Source organism: Varanus komodoensis, unplaced genomic scaffold (genome assembly GCF_004798865.1).
Source record: "Varanus komodoensis strain SLA01 unplaced genomic scaffold, ASM479886v1 scaffold4, whole genome shotgun sequence".
Classification (NCBI taxonomy): domain Eukaryota; kingdom Metazoa; phylum Chordata; class Lepidosauria; order Squamata; family Varanidae; genus Varanus; species Varanus komodoensis.
In genome coordinates, this window is record NW_025335941.1 from 12,656,803 (window position 1) to 12,681,204 (window position 24,402).

The 24,402-nt window shown below is 42.9% G+C and overlaps 1 protein-coding gene across 3 annotated transcripts in view; it reads left to right on the forward strand.

Annotated features, from left to right (window-relative positions):
- The window catches only part of ERG (ETS transcription factor ERG), a 91,172-nt gene extending 87,807 nt beyond the window's left edge, over positions 1-3,365 (forward strand). For all 3 annotated transcript variants that reach the window (XM_044442599.1, XM_044442601.1, XM_044442600.1), the window contains 2 exons: positions 204-251; positions 1,423-3,365. In XM_044442599.1, the coding sequence (XP_044298534.1) occupies positions 204-251; positions 1,423-1,943 (569 nt within the window). In that variant the 3' untranslated portion in view covers positions 1,944-3,365. The remainder of the gene's footprint in view (positions 1-203; positions 252-1,422) is intronic.
- The last annotated feature ends 21,037 nt before the right edge of the window (positions 3,366-24,402 follow it).

Genomic DNA, 24,402 nt, shown 5'->3' on the forward strand with positions numbered 1-24,402 from the left:
ATGGTAGGAATACTGGTTTGCAGTTAGATCACCACCAAAACGTTATGCTGTTGTAAAGAAGACTTACACTGGCACACGGGATTCAGTTGCATCTTATCTTCAGCCAACTAGCACAACTCAAGTTAGAAATGCATTGAAAATATCATTTAAAACAAAGCTTTGGTTATGCTTATTTCTTTCAATCAATTTTAATCTTTGTCTAGATCCCTACCAAATTCTTGGTCCAACCAGCAGCCGTCTTGCAAATCCAGGTATGAAGAAATACCATTGCTTTATGGGTTTCATCTACAAAATGGAATTTTCTTGCAAGTTTAAACCAGTGATGGAATTTGATATCTTGTGTTCCTCTGAGTTCAGTCATTTTGAAATGATGTTGAAAATAATTAATGAGCCAAAGGGCAACAGGAGCAAACTGGAAAACAGAGTTATCTAAGAAATTAACCCAGTTTATCTGAGATACTGTTTGAAAGTTCCGTGGTTACAAAAGAAATTTGGCGCATGGTGTGGAGGCTACTATTTGAGGAAAACTGTAATTACTTAAAATTATCAATGGAGTCTTCCCAAGTGAGTTCAATGTATTTATTCCTAGGTAAATCTAAGATTACTGCCTAAAGGACTGCAGTCCTAAGAATATTTACTGAGAGTTCTATCTCCCATTGAACTCAGTGTACATGCTTCAACATAAGCACATATAGGATTGTGCTATAAAGAAATCTCTTTACTATTCACATTACTGGGCATTTGTACTGCAGTGTAAAAGGGTTGCCCATGTTTCACGGAAGAATTTTTGCAACTCTATCTCTCCTTAAATCTAGATTTAGTATCCTCGGTGCTTTGACAGGGGGCTAGATGATGTCAGAAGCCTAGACCCACATTTTGAATTCAGGGGTGTGTGGCCATGGCTCCAGCTGACAAGGGCCTGCCTAGGCCCCCTAACATAATCTGGCCCACAACAGACCAAGTGGAGGCCATTTGGTCCCCATTCTGAAACTGTTCCGCCCCTTGTTTTTTAACCATTAGTAATCCTGATAGTGAAATGTAAATAATATAAATCTGGTTTCTGTCACTATAGCAAATATTTTTGTGCTCTCATCATACCACGAAACCCTATTTGAAAACTGTTGGAAAGTAGCCATAACTATAAGCACAGGCACACCATCATGTACACTTATCAGCTGGTCATTAAAGGGATCACTGCAGTCCTGTCATGGACCAGCCCTCGTTTCAGTGCACTCCTCAGACAATTCTAGCTAATTCACTAGGTAGCCAGGAAGGGGGAGGCCTGTGGGCCACAAGGAAGCTGCCTGAGGGGCACATGTGGCCCACTGGCCATGAGTTGCCCACATCTGTGAAAATGCGTACCAGAATGTTTTTAGCTCTCACTCTTACTTATTTCCCCCTCTATTTCCTTTCTGCCCGTAGGGAGTGGGCAAATTCAGCTGTGGCAGTTCTTGTTGGAGCTCCTGTCAGACAGCTCCAATTCTAATTGTATCACCTGGGAGGGCACCAATGGAGAATTCAAGATGACTGACCCTGATGAAGTCGCCCGACGCTGGGGAGAAAGAAAGAGCAAGCCCAACATGAACTATGACAAGCTCAGTCGTGCTTTACGTTACTACTATGACAAAAACATAATGACTAAAGTCCATGGTAAGCGTTATGCCTACAAGTTTGACTTCCACGGAATTGCTCAAGCCCTCCAGCCACATCCTCCAGAATCATCAATGTACAAATATCCCTCAGACCTGCCCTACATGAGCTCCTACCATGCACACCCCCAGAAAATGAACTTTGTTTCTCCCCATGCTCCTGCTTTGCCTGTCACATCTTCCAACTTTTTTGCCGGACCCACTCCATATTGGAATTCACCAACTGGAAGTATCTATCCTAATACTAGGCTTCCAGCCACCCATATGCCTTCTCACCTTGGCACTTACTACTAAAGGAAGAAAAATATTTTTCAAAGGATATTTCTCCATGGAATGCAATGAATTATATTGAATTTTATTGGAGAACATGAACAAAAAGTGCCTAAAAGACATGACAAGGTTGAATAGGACCAAAATATGTCATATAAAAGTGTTTTTATAAGGATTACAGGAGAGTGTTAAAAAAGTTTAAAGATGCTACTATGTAGAGTATGTTGACATCAAATCTACAGATCAAACATTGAAATACTGTTCTAGATAAAAGTATGTAATGATAAACCACAACATTGGAGTCAGAAAAGGTTTATAAGCTTTCACATCATGTGTGACGCTAATGCAAACTGGGACTCTACAGCAATATAAGAATAATTCAGCCATGAACTGGGGTATGATACGTATGAATATATGAATGCATAAAAATGCTCCCTGTATTTTTAAAGCAAACAGACAGAACAGTGTCATAACTATTTGTCTAGAGCAGAACCTGATTTTGAATGCAGCAGTTTTAGCTGGGATGAATATAAATGCATCCCTTAATTGAGAGGAGGGGATCAGCCATTTCAAACTGTGAAGACAAGGCAAGCTAAGATTTCTTGACAGTGTTAAGGAGCTCTGAGCCAAATATTGGGACTGAGGATGTGCTAAAGGGCAAGAGTATGATGGTAGACTAAGGGCACGATATGTCAGGAAGTTCTTCTGTGCAAGCCCCGTGGAAATGAATGAGAGCTGCACATGAGCACTACTGTAACCTTATGTCTGATACATGAAGTGGAAAGGAGTGAGGAGGAGGACAAGGGTGATAAGCGAGAAGGAGAAACTTTTCCCCTGAGGATGGGGGAACTGAAACTGGACAGTATTCGGACTATGAAGAAGTACTTGTTTGGACTTGAGAAATATTGTTGTTGAGTATTATGCCATTTCCAGTATTATCAAAGAAAAGACTTGATTTTTTAAAGTCCAAAAAGGGGAAAGCAGTAATACCAGAGTGTGCATCTCTTTATAAAAATGTAAAACTGGAATTGTCTAATATTTAAGATTAACGCTTAGGACCTCATTCTTCTTAAGGGAATTTGTTTTCTACTTCTTGAAGGTAAGGGACAATCCCCAGTTGCCAAAGTCTGAAATCATATAGATATTTTTGTTAGGCAGCGCCAGTTTTTCTTTTCTGAGTCGCGAACGCTGTGCGTTTGTCAGAATGAAATATACAAGTCAACGTTATTTTTTTCTTTTTATATAATAATTATATAACTTATGCATTTATACACTACGAGTTGATCTCGGCCAACCAAAGACACAAAAAGGGACAATCAGAAATATTGTGGCCTTGAATTTTAACTCTGTATGCTTCATGTTTACATTATGAACTTAACTAGTACTTAGAAAGCAGAATGTATGTAATAAAATAAGCTTGGCCTAGCATGGCAATTCAGATTTAAACTGTAGTCTGCATTTTCATCTTTTTATGACTCTGATTCTAATTATGTTTTGTCCCAGATGTGTATTTTTCTTTTATTATCTTCAAAAATGTACACTTGTTTATAAATTTGAATAGCCTTGCAAAAGCTGGGCATCTGGCACATACCAGGGAGTAAGGCCAAAGAAGTACATTAATTCCTTTTCCACACAGTTCAGCTTTATTGTAATCATTGCAATGCAGCAGCCCAGATAGGAGTGAATACCAAGCCAGGGACTAATACTCTAAAAGGACCTACTGTTATTGATATGTCTCTGTTTTTAGTGCTGAATATAAATCTGGAAATGCTTCTAGTCCTAGAATATTTGTTTATGACAGGCTGAATACAGTATGCTGAGAATTTGCTATTTAGTGGTTCAGAACCGGAAATTCTGTTTGCAGTTGCACTGTAGAGCCACAGCCAGGGCAGTAGTTCAAAACTAAAGTACTACCCTTGTCCCTTCCCATTTAAATTTCTTCCATTTCCTGCTTTCAGATCCACTCATTTTTAATTAAAAAACAAACAGGTGTTGGCCTAAGCTCCAGTTTTCAATAAGGATAAAGAGAAAGCCTGGACCAGCAATTTCAGCAAGGAATTGTGGAAATCCAAATGTACTGTAGTTAACATGGGGACAGACACAACATTTAACAGCCCTGATTTTAAAAAGTGCATGTGCTTGCTTAAGCCACTTAGCATTCTATTGCTGAGGTGGAGCTAAATATACTTACCTATATAGTTTCCTGGCAACCATTTTTAAAAGCTTTCCAAATCCCACTTTAGAGTTTTACATTTGACAGCTGTCAAACCTAACTACTCCCATGTGCTTGTACGTTTGCATGTTCCCTAGGTGGAAAACCTTGGGAACAAATGCTGTAGTGAGGGCATCCTTATAACACGAGTCCAAAAACACACCCAACACAAGGAATTGCTGCAAAGGGGGTGAACAAACCATCACCTACTTTCATGAGCTGATCTCTTCTGCCTTTGGTTACACTTGACAGCCATCAGGTGTAAACAAAGGGGGAAATAAATAATCTGAAACTCCGTGGGTCAATAGAGGGTGTGTTTTTGCTGGACTTTTCCACTTTCTTGCAGGTTGCTCCTTCCTGCTGATCGCTCACCAGCTTCTCCATTCCTTCTCCTGTGCCATTGTGGGTGTCCACCCTTGCATAAGTGCAACTGAAATTTTGTAAAATAATAGTAGTAATAATGATAATAATAGCAAAATGTAATAAAATGGGATTTTTAATTGTTAGGCAACTATCAGCAGCCCCTCCTTTCTTTAAAGGAACAGTCTGTAGCTGTCCAAACAGGAATCACAAAAGCTGTCAAAAGAGAGATCCTTTTTAAAAAGTTCAAAGGTAAAAAGCCACAACAAGTCTGAAGCAGCTTGCAGCTGTAGCAAAGTGCTATTTGGGAACTTCCCAAGTGCCATTTGGGAACTTTTGAGATGTCTGGCACTGAGGGGTTCCAGAGCTGTGTGTGTCTGTGTCACCAACAAGTTGCTAACTGATGACCTGTACCGAGGTTGCTCAGGTTCAGGTGACACACAGTCCTATTGTGGCTTTGATAAACCCTACCACAAGCCATGAGTTGTCAGGGTGGCTTGCTACCTTCAATTCCTGCAGGAATAGGTTTTGTTTGTACAACGTGACAACTCTTCATTGGTAGCAACACATAATAGATTGTCATGTGATGTGACACTAGTCATGTGATGATTATATCATTTGCATTTGTAGAAGAACAGGGAACAAAAGACTCAAATCCTTCTCAAAGACAGCAGCCATGCATATTCTGTGTGTCTTATTTTTGCCATAAAGAACTGCTACTAAAAATATTTTGGATTAGTCTCACTGACATTTTGTAAGATTAAATGTCTTACACCTTGTTTCTGCCCAAGCACATCATTTTTAAACAAAAAAACCCCTGTATGGTAATTCATACATTTCTGTATGATTAATATGCACATCAATGTACACATTTTGTGCATGTTTTAACTGTATTTTCCAGATACTTATATATAGCTGAAATGTGGTTTTTGTGTACTTCTCACAAAAGTACATTTTTCTGGGATACGTGCCTTTCTCCCAAGGCTAGCTGCACTGAAAAGCTTACAAAACTCTGAAATCTGGAAGACAACTGTTTCAACTCACTAAAGCACTTGAGAAGGGCTGATTGGGTAAATCCATTAAAAATACTCAGTGGAGTGTGTTTCACACCCATCCCTGCCTCCCAAGGCTTTCAGTGTAATCTGCCTCCAGGCTCACATAAAACAGACTCTTGTATGAACTTTATAGCAGTGGGAAGGGAATGATTTGCTGTCACCAACATGGATTAGACTCTTAAATATAGTTAGTATTATTTATTATATAGGCCACCTTTAAGAGCAATAGACTTTCAGGTCAGTTTCCAGTAATCAATAAAACCTCAATAGCGCAAACTTTGAAAATAAGAATAATAAAATAACAACTACAACTAAAATATATAGCCCTAATACAAATGTTAGGGAGATGTGGGGAAGAGCAAGTGGTTTATATCTTTTTCCTCTTCAGCCTGGCCACCAGTTTCCATTCTCTGCAGTGTCCAGCACCTATAGCATCATCCTGGGGCATCATATGTATGGAGATGGTGGGCAGGTGGCATGTCCCCCAAATGGGGCATATTCAGAGAATATTCTGCACAGAGGCTTTCTTTTTGGGGTAGGAGGACACAAATAGGGGTTGGACAAAAAGGAAAAAAAATCTTACGCATTTTCTTAGGGGATAAAATCAGACCAATTCTAGAAAAAATCAGATCAGCTCTAGAGATAGGCCTGAGGATTCAGTATGAATCTGGGTCTTCAGGTTATGTTCCCTAATGTAAGGTGAACATCTATGAAGATCTATCCAAAATGCCAGCCCCTTAATTCTAAACACATGTGCCCAGATCCTATGGCTGCATTAAAATACTTTGGGGGTCAACTCCACACATAGCTCTATTTGAATACAGATTGTTCAATCCTCTTTAGTTTCCTGGAAAGCTGCATGCATTCAGAAAGCATTGCTCAATACTTGCTTGCACAGAGTGCCAACGCTTTTATGTTGGCTGAGGACATAATGCAGAAGTATGTCTTACTGGTTTCGGTGTTTTTTAGTTCTTGTTCAGGATTGAAGAGTGTCTTAATTAGGATTATATCTGTGAAGAAGCACACCTGCAAATCTTGTACAGAGAATTCAACAGCTTAAATAGCTGAAGTTTTATGAAGATGAGATTGAAAAATAAAGCTATACCCTCTTTTCATTTCTCATGACACATTGAAATATTTGCGTCATTTTGATTTCCATCAACATTTTGTGTCACAATTTGTGTTATAAATACTATTGCAAGCAAAAGAGCTGTAAAATTGTTTTGCCGGTGGAAGGTCATTTGAGAATGAAGTAGTAAGTTACCGCCAAATACAAGTGCAATCAAAAGAGATGCTCAGCAGCATTATTTTTGTTTCTCTGAGCATCTCAGTTATTATGTGTGATACGTCTATTATAAATTTTCATAAAATGCAGCAAAATATGGTCACGAACATAGCTTCCTTCTTAGTTTTTCAGCAGTAGTTATGAAAAGTCAATTTCTAGTAACTGGAAAGTCTTTGACTAGGTATGTCAAATTTCTGCTTTCTGTGTGGTGAAATAGCCTAACAGTGTTGATACAACTGGCCAGATCCAACATGATTTCCACCCCACAAAGGATCCTGGCCCCCAAGACACCAAAGGTGAGTGACAGAAAATAACTTTAAGACATCTGAAGGACTAGCTTCAGTGAACATTTCTTTATTTGCATTGCCGCTGAAATGTTGCTACAAGGAACAGGAGTCAGATATCTCTGCTGACCTGCCACAGATCTCTCTTCTGCAGGTAATCTTCAGACCGCCCTTCTGCTGACCTTTACATTAAAGTATGAGTCTCAACTCAGGCCTTTATTCATGAATTAAACAACAATTTTCCCATTCTTCTGCTGGATCACATTCATGCCAATCCTGTACTGGCTCCCCATCTCTTCATGTACTTCCATGAATGAATGGAGGGCAGAAAGATAGGAAAGATGCAGGGTCTGTTATCCATGGGGGATCCATTCTCTAAGCTAGAAATGAACTCTTTTTGAGAGTTCTCCGGGCCTACATTCTAATAGTGGGTGGGGTAGAAGTCAAGAGGGAGCAGGGCCAAAGGAAAACAGGGTCAACCCATCCCTACCAGCATACTGTAGCTTAAAGCTTTTACTGTCATTAAGCTGCAAGAGAGGCACATCGACCTTCTGGACTATGGAGGGGGTCACAAACACAAACAGGGCAGGGAACCCTGGATGGCCAGATTAGAGCCTGAGAGGACCAGATTTGCCCCTTGTCTGGCCTGAGATTGCCCACCCATGTCTTAGGCTATGCTTGCTTCCAGGCATTTTGAGATATAGCTCAATAACTGTATTTACCAGAAACTCTTACCTGATTTGCTCTTCCTTCATTTGCCTTTCCATGAAGGGAGATGAGGCTCGCTGGCACAGCTGCCTGGATATCTAAATGGCTGTCAGAAACAAGTCCTCTATTTTTTGTTTTTTTACTACCTGTCAGAAAGTGCTCTACTCCTCTTGTGAAGTACAAGACAAGCTGTAGTCTCCCTTGATTCTTGCCTAGTCTGTTGTATCTGAGTTACAGGGCTTTGTGACGTCACTCAGAAATGGTAGTTTGCTCACATGGCCTTTTGTGATGTCACTGATGCATCACCACTGCTTTCATAAGCCTATTTCTAGACACAGCTTAGGTTTTTCTTAGGTCTCATGGACATCCTTGCTAACTTTCTGATCTGATGTTGAAGTAGAGTCAAGTAGATTGCTTCATGTCCTGTCCACATACTATCCACATTTTATTAATATTTGTACATTTCACTGTAGGAAGAACACCACAAAATGTTTCTGCCGTGGTGTACTTTGAATTCAAATGATTTTGGAAGTGTCTTGAATCAAAGCAAGGTTTGACTGAAGGAAACCAAATCTGAATTTAAAACTTCCTGAAGAATCATTCATGATTTGGAGAGACACAGAGACATTGACAGTACTTCTGCAAAAACTTGATGCTCCCTGAGCTCTCCTTATGGGAGAAACACAGGGAGGAGAAGAGAAATGGTGTGTAGTTCTGTGACTCGCAGCTTTAGTGAATGGTTTTAGCAGGGCTCTCCAGTCCCAGTGCTTTGAGGTACAGATGTTGGAGTAGTATATTGCAAGACTGTCCCAATTATCTAGTGCTCTTTGTAAGGAGAATAGCATTCAAGAAGCTTTTCTGTGGTACCTGAGAGGATGTACCATTGGGTGCTTGCTCAGAAAGTGTTGGATGTTCAGGTTCCTTTGCTTTTGTCACTTCCATAATCAATACCTATCCTAGCACAGTATCTGTGACTTTAGTGCCAACAAACCCTAAACTGTTTTTCATCATATCTCCTGAGCTCCTGCATGCATCTTTCTACATTTCTGTAGCCTTCTTGCTCTCTACAATGTATGATATTTTTATACAAATTGTCAAGGAAACCATGTGAGGGGATAATTTCCCCCAAAAGTTTAAGGCTTCCCCTTCCACACAGATCCCCAAAACCCTACACACACACACCAGGGCCACCTCTATGCAATTTATCACAAGCCTCAAAGGCACTTCTTGCACGCAAATAACCTCTCTCGAAATTTGACCGTTTTGATCGTCTGAGAAAGACAGCTATGCCTACAGTTTTCATCTACTTTTACCAAGATTTTTAAAAATTGTCTTTAAAAATGGATTGTAAAAGTTAAAGGCACCTAGCACAAAACCTCCCAGAGTTATTGATCTCCTCATCTCATCCTTCACCATGCATACAAATTTTACACAATTCCAAAAAATCTAATATTGTTTGTTGACTTCTAAGAAAGTCAAGGGAAGGCACACAACTTCAGATTTCCACATTAAGATCTACACTCCCATATCAAATCAGGGGACCTCTGAATCAATCCAAGGCAAATTGGGCTGTTTTACAAATTGGGTTTCAAACCAAATCTTTGGTCAAAATACATCCCTAGTCTCTGCTGTAGGCAGAAGGTAAGGCCTATGCATCCAAGAACATAGGAAAAGCAATGCTGGATCAGACCAAAGGTCCATCCAGTCCAACCCTCCATACACAGGGTGGCAAACCAGCTGCCCACAGGATCCCTCCAGCAGGATGGGTGCAAGACCTCCTCCTGCCCAGTGTCCTCAGCAACTGGTCTATGCAGGCATGCCACCTCTGATAGGTGGTAGCACAGAGCCAGCAAGGCTAGTAGCCACTGATAGCCTCCTCCCTCATGAATCTGTCCAATCCCTTTTTAAGCCATCCAGACTGGCAGCCATCACCACTTCCCATGGCAGCAAATTCCACAGTTTTATATGCTGTGTGAAGAAGTACTTCCCTTCATCTCTCTTGTCACACAGTCCAACTTGTTCCAAGTGACCCTGAGAGCTGCTTCATCTGTCACAAGTGCTGGCACAGTTTGAAACACTGTGAATTTTGCTCTGTTTCCTCTGTCATTGTGGAAGGAAGACTTATGAGGCTTGGATAAGCATGGCGACTGGGTATTGTTTCAGCTTGCTTCTGAGATTCACCTGCCTGTTGAATCTGCCTTCAGGTTGCATATGACTAATGATAATTGACTGTCTTGTTAAGGAGTTATTGTCACCCACCTGGATGTTCTCAGGTGTTAGGGGTTGGGACAAGCTGCCATCAGATGTTTGTGTGTAGCCAAGATCAGTCCCTTGGTGTATAAATAGGAGGAAGTGCATTTATTAAAAATTCTTGTTAAAACAGCTACTAAAGACATAGTCTCCTACTGGCAGCATAACCTGGCATAGGGTCCCCATCCTCTGACTTACTTTCTTGTCAGTGCTATTGTGGGACAGAGTCCTACCGGGAGGGGGCAGGGAGCTTTTCTTCATTACATTTGCTGGTGACCACTTACCTTTCTGGCTTCAAAAGGGACATTGTCCAGGCCGTTCCATAAACTATGACAGCCATGACAGAGATGAGGGTAGGTCCTTGCATGGACTTGATTTTTCTCACAGTGCTCATGGGGAAGTTTCATGGCTCAGTGGTAGAGCACAGTTCTTGGTATCTCCAGGTCAGGTTGGGAAAGACTGTGTCCCAAAACTCGGGGAGATGCTGTTTGCCACTGTGGAGAGAGCTGCGGTTGCGGTAGGTGGACCAGGCGTCTTATGTACAAAGCAGTAGAGCTCAGTGAGTGATCATTCTTTCCCGCTAATTCATAATAAAGCAACACAGTCCTGTACGTAGGCTAACCTTCTGTCAAAGGAAGAATCAAAGGATGGCTCCCCATATTCCCTCCTCAATTATTTCCTATTATTTCCTTCATTGTGTACAGAGAGGAAGTCCTTCCAAAGCAGTGGACTTGACAAAAGGAATGCTTTTGTGGGAGGGGGGCATGAGGTGAGGAGACTTCCTGCTGAAACAGAGGACTGCTTGCTTCACGCTCCTCAATTCATAACAGTGGTGCGTTTGCTCTATCTGTTGATACACCATTTTCTGACAACAGATGGCACTAAGATTTGCTGGAAACACAGACTGGCTGCACAACTCAGAGGCACTCTGCATGAAACAGAAACATTTGGAGCTTGTTCTTCAGCTTCCTTCCTTCTTTCCTTCCTTCCTTAGCTCCTGAAAAGCAGAGAAATGAATCACTCTGTTCACTTGCATTTATTTATTTAAAACCACAAGTAGTTGCAAAACATGGGTTGCTATACTTTGCTACTTTGGGAACTGAGCATTTTTTTACTGAAATAGTTCTTAAAATACCCAAACCATTGAAGCTCCGCAAGAAAGTGAGAATGCCATCCACAGAAAGTTTCTGAGCCAGAAGGGCATTTCTGCTAGTTCAACCTGTCCCAAGTGCTCTCCAGAAGTGTTGAACGACTCCCAGCATCCCCCAGCCAACTCAGTTGACATATGCTGAACACTGTAGCCCAGCACCTCCAAAAGAAAACAGGCTGCATTAGAAAAAGCGGGGAGGAGGTGATCTGTGCTGTTTCTCCCTCATTCTGTGCCGTATTATTCCCCCATCTGATTTGGAAACTTCAGAGACTCGCAACGTTGTGCAAGGCAGTGCCTAGGGCTTTAAAGAATCAGTGAAGATCGCTTCCCGCTCCACCACCCTGCTTCTCCAGGGGCTGGAGCATCCAAAGCAAGAGACTGCGCCGGGAGTGCTCCTGCTGGCAAGAGGAAATGCTAGACCAAGGTTTGGATCCCGGCCTGTTCATGCCTTTTCATAGTCTGCAGGCTATGATGGAAGATCCAGTAGTCCCCACTGCTGTGCTACTCAGGTGCTGCCCAGTCTCACTCCACTTGTTGATGTGGTAAGATCATCAAATCACCCTTGAGTCACTCAGAAGTACGTCACATTTAGTTTAACAGTTAACAAAAGTTAACCCCCCCCCTCCACACACACACAAGCATAAAACAACAAAATCACAACAGCAATTGCAATTGAGTCAGCAGGATAAAATGCAATATTAAAATAAAGTTAAACTGTTAAAATGCTGGGAAAATGAAAAGGCCTTGACCTGGTGCCAAGGAGAATACAAAGTAGGCACCAGGCATACCTTTTGGAAGACAGCCAGGGTGCCACAACTGTAAAGCCCCTGCCCCTGGTAGCCACATGCCTCGTTCCTTTGGAAGGGGCTCTCAGAGAGGGCCCTCAAGGTCTGGGTAGGTACATATGGGCTGGGCTGTTCCTTCAGATCACCTGGCCACAAACCATTTAGGGCTTTGAACATTAGTACTAGCACTTTGAATTGGGCCTGGACTTCAACTGGCAGCCGGTGCAGCTGGAAGAGGACTGGCATAATTTGTTCTTGTGAGCATTAACAGTCTTGTGAGCCCTGTTTGGCATCAGTTGAAGTTTCTGAACCATTTTGAAGGGCAATCCTATGTACAGCGCATTGCAAAAGGTTACCAGAGCATGTATATCTGAAGCTAGGCGCTCTCTGTCCAATTAGGGGCATGATGACTAGCTCTTCCAAGTTCAAGGCTGTGGCTTCCTTTGTGGCTTCAGTCCATATCATATTTGGTCTACCCTTTTGTCTTCTGCCTTTGACCTTCCCTAACGTGAACAGACATATAGAGAGGAAAAGTTTCCTCACTGTCAGAGCAATAGGACAGTGGAACCAGTTGCCTAGAGAGGTGGGGGGCTCTCCCACACTAGAGTTATTCAAGATGAAATTGAACAGCCATCTGAGTGGGATGGTGTAAATTGGTATCTTGCAACAGCAGGGGGTTGGACTCGATGGCCTTCTGGGCCCCTTCCAACTCTACTATTCTATGATTCGATTATATCCATGTGCAGTTAATAAGTTTTAAAATATCTTGCCACTAGGTGGTGCACTAGCTTAGAAAATTAAATGTAATTTCTGAAATTCTTCCTGGGGATCTCTTCCAAAAGTACCAAGGATTACCCTCATCTATCACTAATTCGACAAGCGTTATGGCACATGCTCCGACTCAGCTCCAAAGTCAGCTCAGACCTTGTAGTGCACTGCGGATGTTCCATTGCACCATTAGAGCATCATCTAGTGTTGGACAAATTTTATGAGCTCCATGGGCTAACACCCCACAGCAGCAAGGCTAGCTTAACTTCAGAATCCAACTGACAGACAACCGTTACCAGAAAACCTCCTCTGTTGCCTTGCTATTCAGGATAAGCCATGGGTTTTGATGGCAAATCTCATGTTTGCTTTCTCCCACATTTCAGTGCTTTAAATCTGGAGTTGTTTCTCTCTTGAATATGAAGAAATTTGCACATTTTGGAAATTTCTTCTCAGCAATGAAAAGAAACTGGAACTGGAATGAAATTCCTACCTGTTTGCTCAAGCCAAATGTAATAGGCACAGCTATGCCTAACCTGATGAACCTGCCTGTGATGTAGCTATTAAAGATTAGAAGCCTGTCAGAAAAGGGAAGCAGCAGTCCTAATTCACCACCACAGATATGGTTGGACACACAAATACAAACCCAGGCTTTTAATTGTTTATTATTTTATTTTGGTTTTTATAGCACCAAATAGCCAAGGTTCTCTGGGTAGTTCTGGGCCTAGAGGAACAAATCTGTCACTTTCCATTTCTTCCACATTCCTTTTTTGAAAAAGAACATCTCGATATTTTTTGCCCCTAATATGGTGCACTTTGCAAATTTCAGTAAATTGGTATCAAAGCAAAACTAAAATGAAAGTCTCTAGTTTTGATACCTTTGCTTTCTTACCTCTTTTTCAGCCACTTTCGCTTCCTCCAAGTAGAATAAATGCAGGGAATGAGGACAAGACACTTAGCTAGCCCTGCAGCTTCATTGCCACATATTCTCCTAAACCTGCCAACGGAGGCCCCATGCATACAAGTCCTACATAGTTGCCCAGGCGCTTTTCACAGATCCTGCTTAACCTGTGGGTGGGATTGGGCCAGAGCAGTAGCTACAATCCTGCTTCCCATTGCACGCATTCGTTTCACATAGGGGAAGGCATGGTCACGGCTCGAAGAAACAATTATCCACCGGCTGCTTGATCGTAGTGATTTTGTGTTTGTAAAGGGTGGTCATCTAACTGTTTCCTTGAAGCTAAATGATGCTCAGTTACTTCAGCCAGCCTGCCTGCCTCCACTTGGCAAATGTTTCATGGAAGAGATAATGCTGGATACACTCTGAGCTCACTTATGTGGAAAGCCTAATGGCAGAACTTGTGCTTTCCGTGCACATGGCTCCAGGGACAGTTGGTGGCTTCTGCAGGTAGGGCTGGGAAAGACCCCATGAAATGCTGCTGCCAGTCAGTTCAGGCATTACCAAGCTAGATAGACCAATGGTCCACCTCCACATGGTGCCACTTCCTGCATTCCAACTTAGTTGTTTCTCCTCAGATTGGCTAAAAAGCCTTGTCTAGCCATTTCGCACTGTTTCTTCATCCATGCTTGCTGCTTGATTAGAACAAAATGTCAACGCATAAAATTCCCAAAAGGGTTCTCCATGCTTTCATAACTGCAGATGCCTTTCATATGATTTTCCTCTTTTCCCCAGAGTTAAGCAAAATTAAGCAAATCTACTTCCAGTAAAGTTAAGTTGCATGGATTTAAGATAGAAGTTATAGATTTTGGGCAGCTCAGCCTTAAAGCCTTACTGGGCTGACCAAGGAACACCAGACCAAGATTATCCAGTCAGCTGCAACTGTTTACTGGGGAATTGGAAGCTGGCTCTTAAACAGAGGAGGAATGGCAACAGACACGTTCTCTTGAAACACAGGATGCCCTTCACTAGCCATCTTCCTCTGCAAGCTGCAAACACAGGAGAGTTTGGAGTGTGTTCTAGGTTACCCTATCCACTAAAGAGGGAGTGGGCTATGAGGAGAATACAGTCTACACCAAGGGCAGGCAACATGGGGTTCTCCAGGCTTTTTGGACTGCAGCTTCCCTAGGCACCAAACAGGGATTCTGAGCGCTGTAGTCCGAAGTGTCTGGAGGGCAGCAGGCTGCCTATGCATGCTGTGGAACATGTTCAAGAGCCTCAGCCATAGCACGGGGATTCTGTGACAGATGTGATGGGGCTCCCACATGGATATGGAAATGGTTTCTTGAAAAAAGAGAGCTTGAAAACCACTGGGCTACCTCCTCTATAATAGCAGCACCATAAAATGAGATTTTGCTGCCAACTGGAAGAAAGATCTAGTGCAAATGTGAAGACTGACAATCAAGATCCCAGTTGGCTTAAGTCTGCTTTTTCCCTGAACCAACATCTAATAGTGGATTAGGCAAAGTTCCACATACTAAATATTTGTACCTTCCAAATGTGCTAGTCAGTGGGAAGAAAAAAATGCTCTTATCTAACAGGGAGTCAAATTTACAAAAGCACCAAATGTGTCAATGGTGTTGCCATTATGTTTGCAAAGAAGCCTAGGAATTCATGCTAAATCATCCCTCCGTTGGCAAAGATGCACTAATATTATGGACTGATTGTGACAAACACAATCTTTCCCCTCCCTTCAATATAGCTCTAACAAGGAGCCTCTGTAGGCACCAAAATCTGCATGAGTCCAGGACATGGCAATGGGAGTCAAGGCAGAGGGGCCAAGACCAGAACAACAGAACCCAAGGCAATGTAGAGTCAGACGTCCAACATCAAGTTTCAATAGGCAGTCCAAGTCCAGTCAAGGTACAGGCCAAGGTCAGGAAATAGCATTATGTATTATGCCAAACAAGGTCCAAAATAAGTCAAGAGTCAAGAAATAAGCAGACAAAAAGTTGCAGGTGCCCTGAGGCAGGGTAACTGGACAGAATTCAAGAGCAGCAAAGGTGAGATAAGCAAGGCTAGGTAGCAAGGTGGTGAGGTGCAGTATGGCAAGGCATGGCATGGCTGGACACAGCGAGGCATGGCAGGAAACCTGCATTGCAACATGGGAACCAGATCAAGTGGGACTCAGGAGCTGGACCAGAGCACAGCTCTCAGGAAGCCCTGTGTTGCTGAGGTGAGACAGTGAAACAGGATACATACAGTTAGGCAGGAACTGGCTCAGTCACTACAATAAATAGGAAGATCTGGCTTGCTGAAGCAAGTTCTGGAGGGAAGGGCTTGCTCCCATATTGTTCTTCCCCAGGGCTCTCATCTGAGCGCTCCCACAGGGCCCGTGACCAATCCCGAGTACTGCAGTGGGTGTTCTAGGTTTGGCCACCAGATGGAGCCCCAGAGCAGCCTGGATCCTGGCAATCTGCATTTGTACACATCCAAGGCTGATTCTTCCCCTTCATCTCCATATGAATCATGCCTCTACAAGAGAGGGGGATCATTAGACACATGGACCCTCCCTGGGCTTTTTAATGCTCCTCCCTCACACTGGTGCTGCAGCAAAAAAGCCCAAATCTCCTTTGAAACAAGGTGCACTATCCAGATGCACTAGCCAGACATTGGTTCCCAGATGCAGAGGCTGCCCACTTCTGTTTCGTGTGGTACATGCAGGAAATACCCAATCAGCTCCTCTGCAGTGTAAAATTTCCAGAATCTTTACAGGACTTCTACCCTCCATGGAAATATTATGTCTTCAAGCAGCTGACAAAGACCAGAGGCTAAGACCCAATGTGGAGTCCTCAGTGGGCCTGTGCCAGCTCCAAGCTGGTTTGGTGCATAACTTGATGAATCACACAGAGAGCTTCAGATATGGTGCAGTATATAAAATAAATTAATAAATTAAGGTTTTCATTAGAATTGTCTTAGCTAATTCATTCTCCATTTCATTTTATTTTAAAAGCAGCTGAGCTTTACTGAACATTTCTTTGCTAGCTTGGTTTTCAGTAAGTACACTTCTTTGGAAACTCAAGTTTGTTTAGTGCTACCACCTAGCCAGCAACTGGTCTTCCTTTTGCTTAGACCATTTGCTTCACCATACCACTGTTTTGGGACTGCAGGTGGCGCAGTGGTTTAAACCATTGTGCTGCTGGGCTGGTTGATGGAAAGGTCGCCGGTTCGAATCTGCACAACGGGGTGAGTTCCCGTTGCTCCGTCCCAGCTCCTGCCAACCTTGCAGTTCAAAAGCATGCAAATGCAAGTAGTTAAAAAGGTACCACTTCGGTGGGAAGGTAAACAGCGTTCCTTCAGTGTTTAGTCATGCCAGCCACATGACCACGGAGACTGTCTGCGGACAAACGCTGGCTCCCTCGGCTAGGAAACAGAGATGAGCACCACACCCCCTAGAGTCAGGCATGACTGGACTAAATGTCAAGGGGAGAAATCTTTACTTTTTACCTTTTTACCACTGTTTTAAGAAGATTAAAGGAAACACTAGAAGAAAGGTTTATCTTTATCCATACAAGCCATAAGCCTAGATTCCTACCGGTCCAGGTTACAGTTAATCACATAAATGGTAGGAGATCTTCCACAGAAAGGCACGGCTGAAGATGTTTGTAGCCTGTTCTAGTTAGGAATGTATGATGAATTTGTTCCTCAGGATTTACCCAATTCTTACCTTCTGGACTGAAATGTGTATTCAAAGTCCATGTATTTCCAAGCATTCAGTGCAATTAACAGACTGGAAAAATGTGTTCAACAGCATGCATGCATTTGAAAAATACCTGTGAAAGCAATGTGCACTTTTGAAAAATGCATACAAACACACTTTAATCAATGGGAGAAGAATGTGCACTTATATAAGATGTGCACAATTGGGGCATACATTTGGATAAATACACACCAGCTTCATGTAAAAAGAAACAAGGTTGTTGTGACTAATATGGAAATGAAATGTAATATGAAGTGGAATATGGAGAAATTCAATGAACTTGAATTTGGCTTGTGTGGGCATGCTTACTTCACAAGACTGGAACTACAAGTTCCCATTATCACATCCACCTTCAGAAGAAAATCCTGTTCTGCTCATAGAATGCTGCCTTCTAGAGTCAAATCTAGCTTAGAATTCTCCGCTTCAGACATGAATCTTCCCCAGTCCTTCCTGAAGATGCCAGGGATTGAACCTAACATTTTCTCCATGCAGAGGTTGAGCCTTCCCCTCCTCTTTGGAATGATGGGGATGGTTTACAAAATTCAGCAGAGAATCTCACTCAGGTAATATTAAAAGGATGGAATGGGGAGCAGTCACAAAACCCCTTGACTGATGCATCCTATATGCCTGCTGTATGTTCTAGCTATTTAACTGAGGCAGCACAATGTTATGAGTGAGATGACGCAATCAAACCTTTGACAGCTTCCTTCTGCGAATTCTTGCAATATCATCGGGCAGATCAAAGGTGGCTCTGATAAAAGGTATGACAAGAACTGCAGCAAGACTGCTCTTCTTCCATGCATAGCCTAAAATTCTTCATCTAGTTAGATTCCAGTGTGAGCAAGGGGGTGAGGAGTGAGTGAAGGCATGCTTGTATGCATTCTGATGGAAAACAGCAAAAGGGAGAGAATACAGGGTGCCCTCTGGCACTGCTGAATAGGCAGATTTGAAAACAGGAGAGATTAAAACAAGCAAACAAACCTTGGTAATTCCTACACCCTTAATCAAATGCCTTGCCTCTCTTGCAAATGGTATTTAATCCTTTGATAAGTATCTCACTGTTATTATTTTATGAATGTTCCCATTTTCATAAAATTGTATGTATTTGTATGTACACTAATTGCCCATTTTGCTGTGGGATGATATTCTTCTGTGCAATTGTATAAAAGAAAAACATCTTTAAAATAATAGTAGTTTTAATTAAAAAATACAACAAGGAGATGATATTAACCTTAAATTGAGAGTTAATGGAATTTATTGAGGTTCCTCACATATTTATTTTAGTCTTGTTTAACCAGGGTGTGACAATTGGATTTTATCCAAACATGGGAATCTAACTGATGTAATTTATCAAGATCGGTGCTGACTAGAGCAGAGATGGAAATGAGGTAGCTATTCAGATACTGTGTACTCCAGCTTCCATCATCCCCAACTGTTGGATATGTTTTCTGGGACTGCTAGGAATTAGAGTCCAGCAACATCTGGAAGGCCCACATTTCTCACTCATGGCCTCTAACAGACTTGTGGCCCTCCAGAAGTTTTAGCCTACAGTTCCCATTATCCCTCACCCTGGCTGGGGCTGCTGGGAGTTCTGGACATCTAAATGTGTTAGCCTGCTTGCCAGCCTATGCTTTATGCTACTTAGCAATGACTCTGTGCACTTCTTTTCCAGCCCTGGCTCCAGACAGTAGTGATGGAGTTTGAGTTTGCCAGCATGTGGCCTGGATGCCCTTATGGCCGAGCTGCTTCTCCTGCGGCAGAAATGGTGAGACCCTAACTCCCACTCAGCAGAGGTCTGCTCCCATGATGGGAAGGGGCAGGGAGGCAGTGTGTACCAGTCCTTTTATCTTGCTGCCCCCTTGAGTGCTGCTCTGAGGAGTTGGGGGCACTCCCAAACTGCATGGCTCCCCAGACAGGGCTAGCAAGAACTCCTACCTGCCTCTGAAAAGCCACTGCCGGGTGGACCCACGGTCTGACTCAGTGCAAGGCAGCTTCCTCTGCTTCTAAGGAGAAATCAGTAAAAACTCCCTTCCCTCCAATGGGACCTTCTACTGGATCAGATTCCCGTCTGCAAACCAGAAGAGCCCCTCCTTTCTCAAAAATACAACTCTGGCTCCAACCCAAAGCATTTACAGTAATAATCTGCAAGCAGTGGGCTATCTGAGGTTATTTTGGTATTCTCTTCTAGGAGCAGAGAATGGGCTGTTTGTTTTGGGTGGCTTGAAGAAGCCTATGTCGGTTTCTAAGCATTCCAATTTGGTACATTGTTGTGTGAAGCGTAATGGACACACTTTTCTCAATGACTGAATGGAACATGTTTGACTAAAATACTGCTGCCTGTCTGTACCACTGAACAAATATTTCACTAGGAAGGGTGATTGCCTATTGAAGTCTGCCACCTGTTCATTGGGTTAGTTGGCCCTCTGAAATATGCGGGAGGTTGCGCTGGAATGATTTCAGCCAAAACTCACAGCACGGCTAGCCCTTGATCAGCATTCAGTGAGCAAGGAAACATTTTGTTCGCTTTTTTCTCTCCCTCCAGCTGGGGTAATTTTAGATTGCAGAGGAAATGTAAAGAAAACAGGGAAAGGAAACGTTGGGAAAGTAGCTGTTCCTCATCTGGAGCCATTTGAAACATAGTACACTGTGCAGGTTTGCTTGATCTTAAACTGACAGTTGCAGGAAAAAAGCCAGGCACTGGAATGAACTTCATGAGTTCCCATATCCAAGCTTCTACTAAAGCAAAAAGTGCACCAGTATGTCAAGGGAGTGATCATTTTATCCATTATCTTTTTAACTCCACCCCACCTCATCTCCAAGAGGTCAGGGTGGTCTACATGCTTCCCTGTTGCATGTCCCCACAACAACCCTGTAAGATAGGCCACACTGAAAGAGAAGGCCTGCTTTGAGGTTAACAAGGGAGTTTAAGAGCTGAATAGAGATTGGAAACCAGGCGCTCCTGCTCCAAAGGAAAAGAACCTGCAGCCTGTGGATCTGATCCAGCCTGGTGGCTTCCAATCCAGCCTAGGGAACTCCTCCAGCTCCCTGACCCCCTGATCAATGCAGCCACTCAGTCCTCTGCCTCTCCCATCTCCATGCAAAGATAGCTTTGGCTATGTGGTTAAGAGGGACCCGGACCTGTCCTTCCTTCAGCCTGCTGGCCTCAAGGATCGTATCTGGCTGGGGCTATTTTTGTGCCAGACCTCAGCTTTTAAATCGGCTTTTGATTGCCAGGACTCAGCACTCAAGAGCCTTGCCAGAGTGTGTTTCGAGTGCATCCCCATGAAATGTAATCGAGGCAATATCCTGCAGGTCTGTAATTAAGGAGGAACATTTCGCAATAAGGAGAGATGGCTCCAGCCCCAGTACCCGTTTAAGCATACTGAACACACTTACCAAAAGATTGCATAACTTTATGATTGTGGGGGAAAGGAGAGTGCCCTGAGGTTGCTGCAATCAGAAAAGTCACAGCTTTGGTATTGGGGGCAATATTGTAGGGGAGGGGCACCTTCATTGGCTGGACTCCTGCCGTCAACCTGCCTTCGAGCTGTTTCAATGAGTAACTGAGAGGCAAAGAAGAATCCAATGATTCTTCTCAGACTGCAAATTCCTGCCTTGGGGAGCCCCCTTGTAGATTGGTGGCCTCTTGTAAGGGCACTGGGGAGCAGCAGCTGCACTCTGGGAGAATGCCAGGCAGCAGCTGGGCCTTGTCCTTTTATTTTCCCACAGTACACTTGGTGTTACAGCTCTCTGCGGCACTGCAGGGAATCTGAATGCCAGCTCCTAAGTGCTTCTTCCATGGCTGGGGAAGATAGATGCTGTGAGCTTTCCAAAGCCCCAGGTAGCTACAAAAGGGCCAGGTGATGATGTTGGCCTGACTGGACTTCAGGGCTTCACCAGTTCTACAGCTCTTTAACTTTCTTTTACTTTCACTTTTCAAACACCTGATATCTACTTTTTCAGCTAGTACCACAAAGGGAACATCATATTCCATAATAAAAATACTAATCATACTCTACTCTTTGGCAAAGCAAATATCTTTGGACTTCATATTTATATGTCTACCAAAATTAAGGTAAACATGGGTGGGGCAAGACATGACTTTCCACACCAATCATCTTCTTTTCACCCCAATTCAGTAGACAGAATTTGATTCTCTTTTTAGATCTTGTTACAAAGATTCTAGCTATGATGGTTCTGTTGGAATTAAAATGTTCCTCATCATAGCCATTTATTTTACAAACCTTCCATGTTCAATCATGAATTTACAGCTAAGTGAAATCTCTTTCCAAATGAGTCTCATACTCTCATGAGACAGAGGATGCAACAGAACATGATGCATTTTAGGCAATCTTACACAGCAACCATGTACCTGTCTGCTCAGAAGTAAATTCCATTGAGTTCAGTAGAGCTCATACCTTGGTCAATTGGACCAAGAATGCAGCCTTAACCTTTATATGTGGTTTCTGACTATTCCATCAGCCTTCTGTGAAACAAATAGCTCCTTTCATTGCAGGTATCCTTGTCCAATTGGGGGGGGGGGGGGGCAGATCTCCCACCACTCGTTCTGTTCAGTGGTATCTCCTGACCCCACACAGCATTTCCAAAGAGCTGGAGAGGCTACCATGGGAAGGAAGGGCAGGGAAGTTCATCAGTATCAGCATAGTTGATCCAGCACAAAACTGGTTTCTGTTTCAGATGTGTTACAAACTATCCTTTAATGCTAGTATTTTATGCATTATGAAATGCCCCCTCTGTGGCAAATATTAGTAATGTTTTTGAATCCAATAAATGGGCCCCATCCATTAAATTTCAAAATCATTCTCAAAATCTCTTCCTTTCAGGCTTGTGCTCGCAGTGGGACTTGACCTTTTGTTGAGTCATTAAAGAAAGGTGGAGTGATCAACAGGCCATGATATTACTAACGCAACTTCCAAGCGGTTTGCTGCATGATGCTTTTAAGTGGACGGAAGGGAACTTATTCTTCCCTCCAGTCGGCCCCAGGGCTACATGTCCTGAGGGCCAATTTTACCCCATGATGCCAGCCAAGGAAATAGTGTTGTCCCTGCAATAGCAGGTTGGGTCAGCTGGAACCAGATGGATCATCACCAAACAGCCTCTGCGTATACATGGGTCTCCAGACGGGTGGGACACCACATGTGCCTCACCAAAAAACAAGTGCACTATTAAAACAGAAGACACAGATCTGCAGGAAATGCACATATGCGAAGACATATGAAACTCTGCAAATAAGGACCATGATTGAGACAGAAAGTGTTGCACTTCTGCATCTCCCCATAACAGGGAAGCATGTGCCTTCTGTTTGCTAGCTGATAACTGTTTTGGGCTGCTTCAGGGTGCCGCTCTGCTCTTACTTCTGTTGGTTCTCCCACCCACCACGTCCAACACCACCAGGATTAGGCTGAGCACTTCTTCAAATAGTGGACTGCCCCTCTACAAAGGAGGAAACATGGTCACCCAGCCCCAGCCAAACACAGACGCAACTATTCACATAGAGAAAAAGTGAGACAAAGCTCTGGGAGTTTTTGTTTTTGCTTTAAACATCTATATTATTTAAAATTCATGAGTGGGCTGACAAGAGAAAAACTTTTCCCTTTCCTTATATGCGCTAGAGATTACAAACGAAGGCCATGCGCCCAAATCTCCGCTCAGCAACCTACATTCCCAAAGTCCTCAGATTTTTGATCTGTAGAAATGAGTCATGCACATCAGTGTTGCTCACGTTATTAGTTATCCCATACCTCCTTGCAACATCCTGGGTTTTATCGCTGAGGGTGTACACCTATTCATATTCGGACAGAAAAACATCCTATGAACTCCCACCCTGCTTGTGCCATACGGCCACACACTTGGAGCATTTTACAGGGGAGTAGGACTCAATGAATGAAGCAACACTAACTTCTGAAATAAGCCTCCATGGGGCTAAGCTTCACAAATATTCCTCTGGACTTCTTGTTATGAATGCAGCCATTGGCAGATTCAATCGGAAGCACAGCTGTGCTGAATTTGCTTCAGCTGCGGCTGGAAAAGAAAGCTGGAGGAGGTTATTAAAAAGAAAGGACCATGCCAGAAGACCATCCTTCATTCTACAGTGATGCAGTAGTACATTTTGAGGTGCAAGGACTTGTCACAGTAGTCATTGTATCCACACCTCAGGGAAAGCCCAGGACGGCATATCAACAAAGCAGTTCTAGAAATTGTAACTGCTACAAGGAGATAAATCATAGTTGTCGTCATCTTCACTTCTGCACTGCCCAATAGCCAAAGCTCTCTGGGTCTTAAGCTGATCTTGATCTTCAGGATGAAGCAATCCCAAGATACTTTACTTTACAACAAGGAATAATATATTGTTGCCGGGAAAATTCATTTCTCTCCAGCTACTGTGAGAATTGCAGCTAAGCTCAGTGAGAACAGTGAATTTCTGAGGAGCGGGTAGAGAGGCTGGCAGATGAGACAGGCTTTGCCGCGCATAAAAAAGTTGCAGGCCAGCAGCGCATTCCTGTGAGCACTGGCCCACCTACAACATCATGATTTTTTTGAAAAACTATCTTTTTTAATGTTTCTACGTAACACAAAAACATGATAACAAACACATTTTATATGATCCTATTGGCTCCTCAGCTATATTATGCAAGACATTTCTCCTCATTCATCTTTTAGTCAATTGTCCTCTTGGGTAATGGTGGAAATTTATGAATGCGCCTTCTTTTCTCAGCATTTGGGTGATGGTATAATAGCATTTTATTCAGACGATGAGCCATGTGTGAATCCCTGATAATCTGAAATCTGATAACTAAACAGTAAAAAGAAGAAACAGTTCCATACATAGCAGTGAAGTCAACTGTTCTATAAGTAAGGGGTATGCAACAGGCAAGCACATAGATTTTTCCACTTAATGGGGAAGTGATGGAATTTGACTTTAAGAGCCAAATGTTTGCTTTTGACAATCC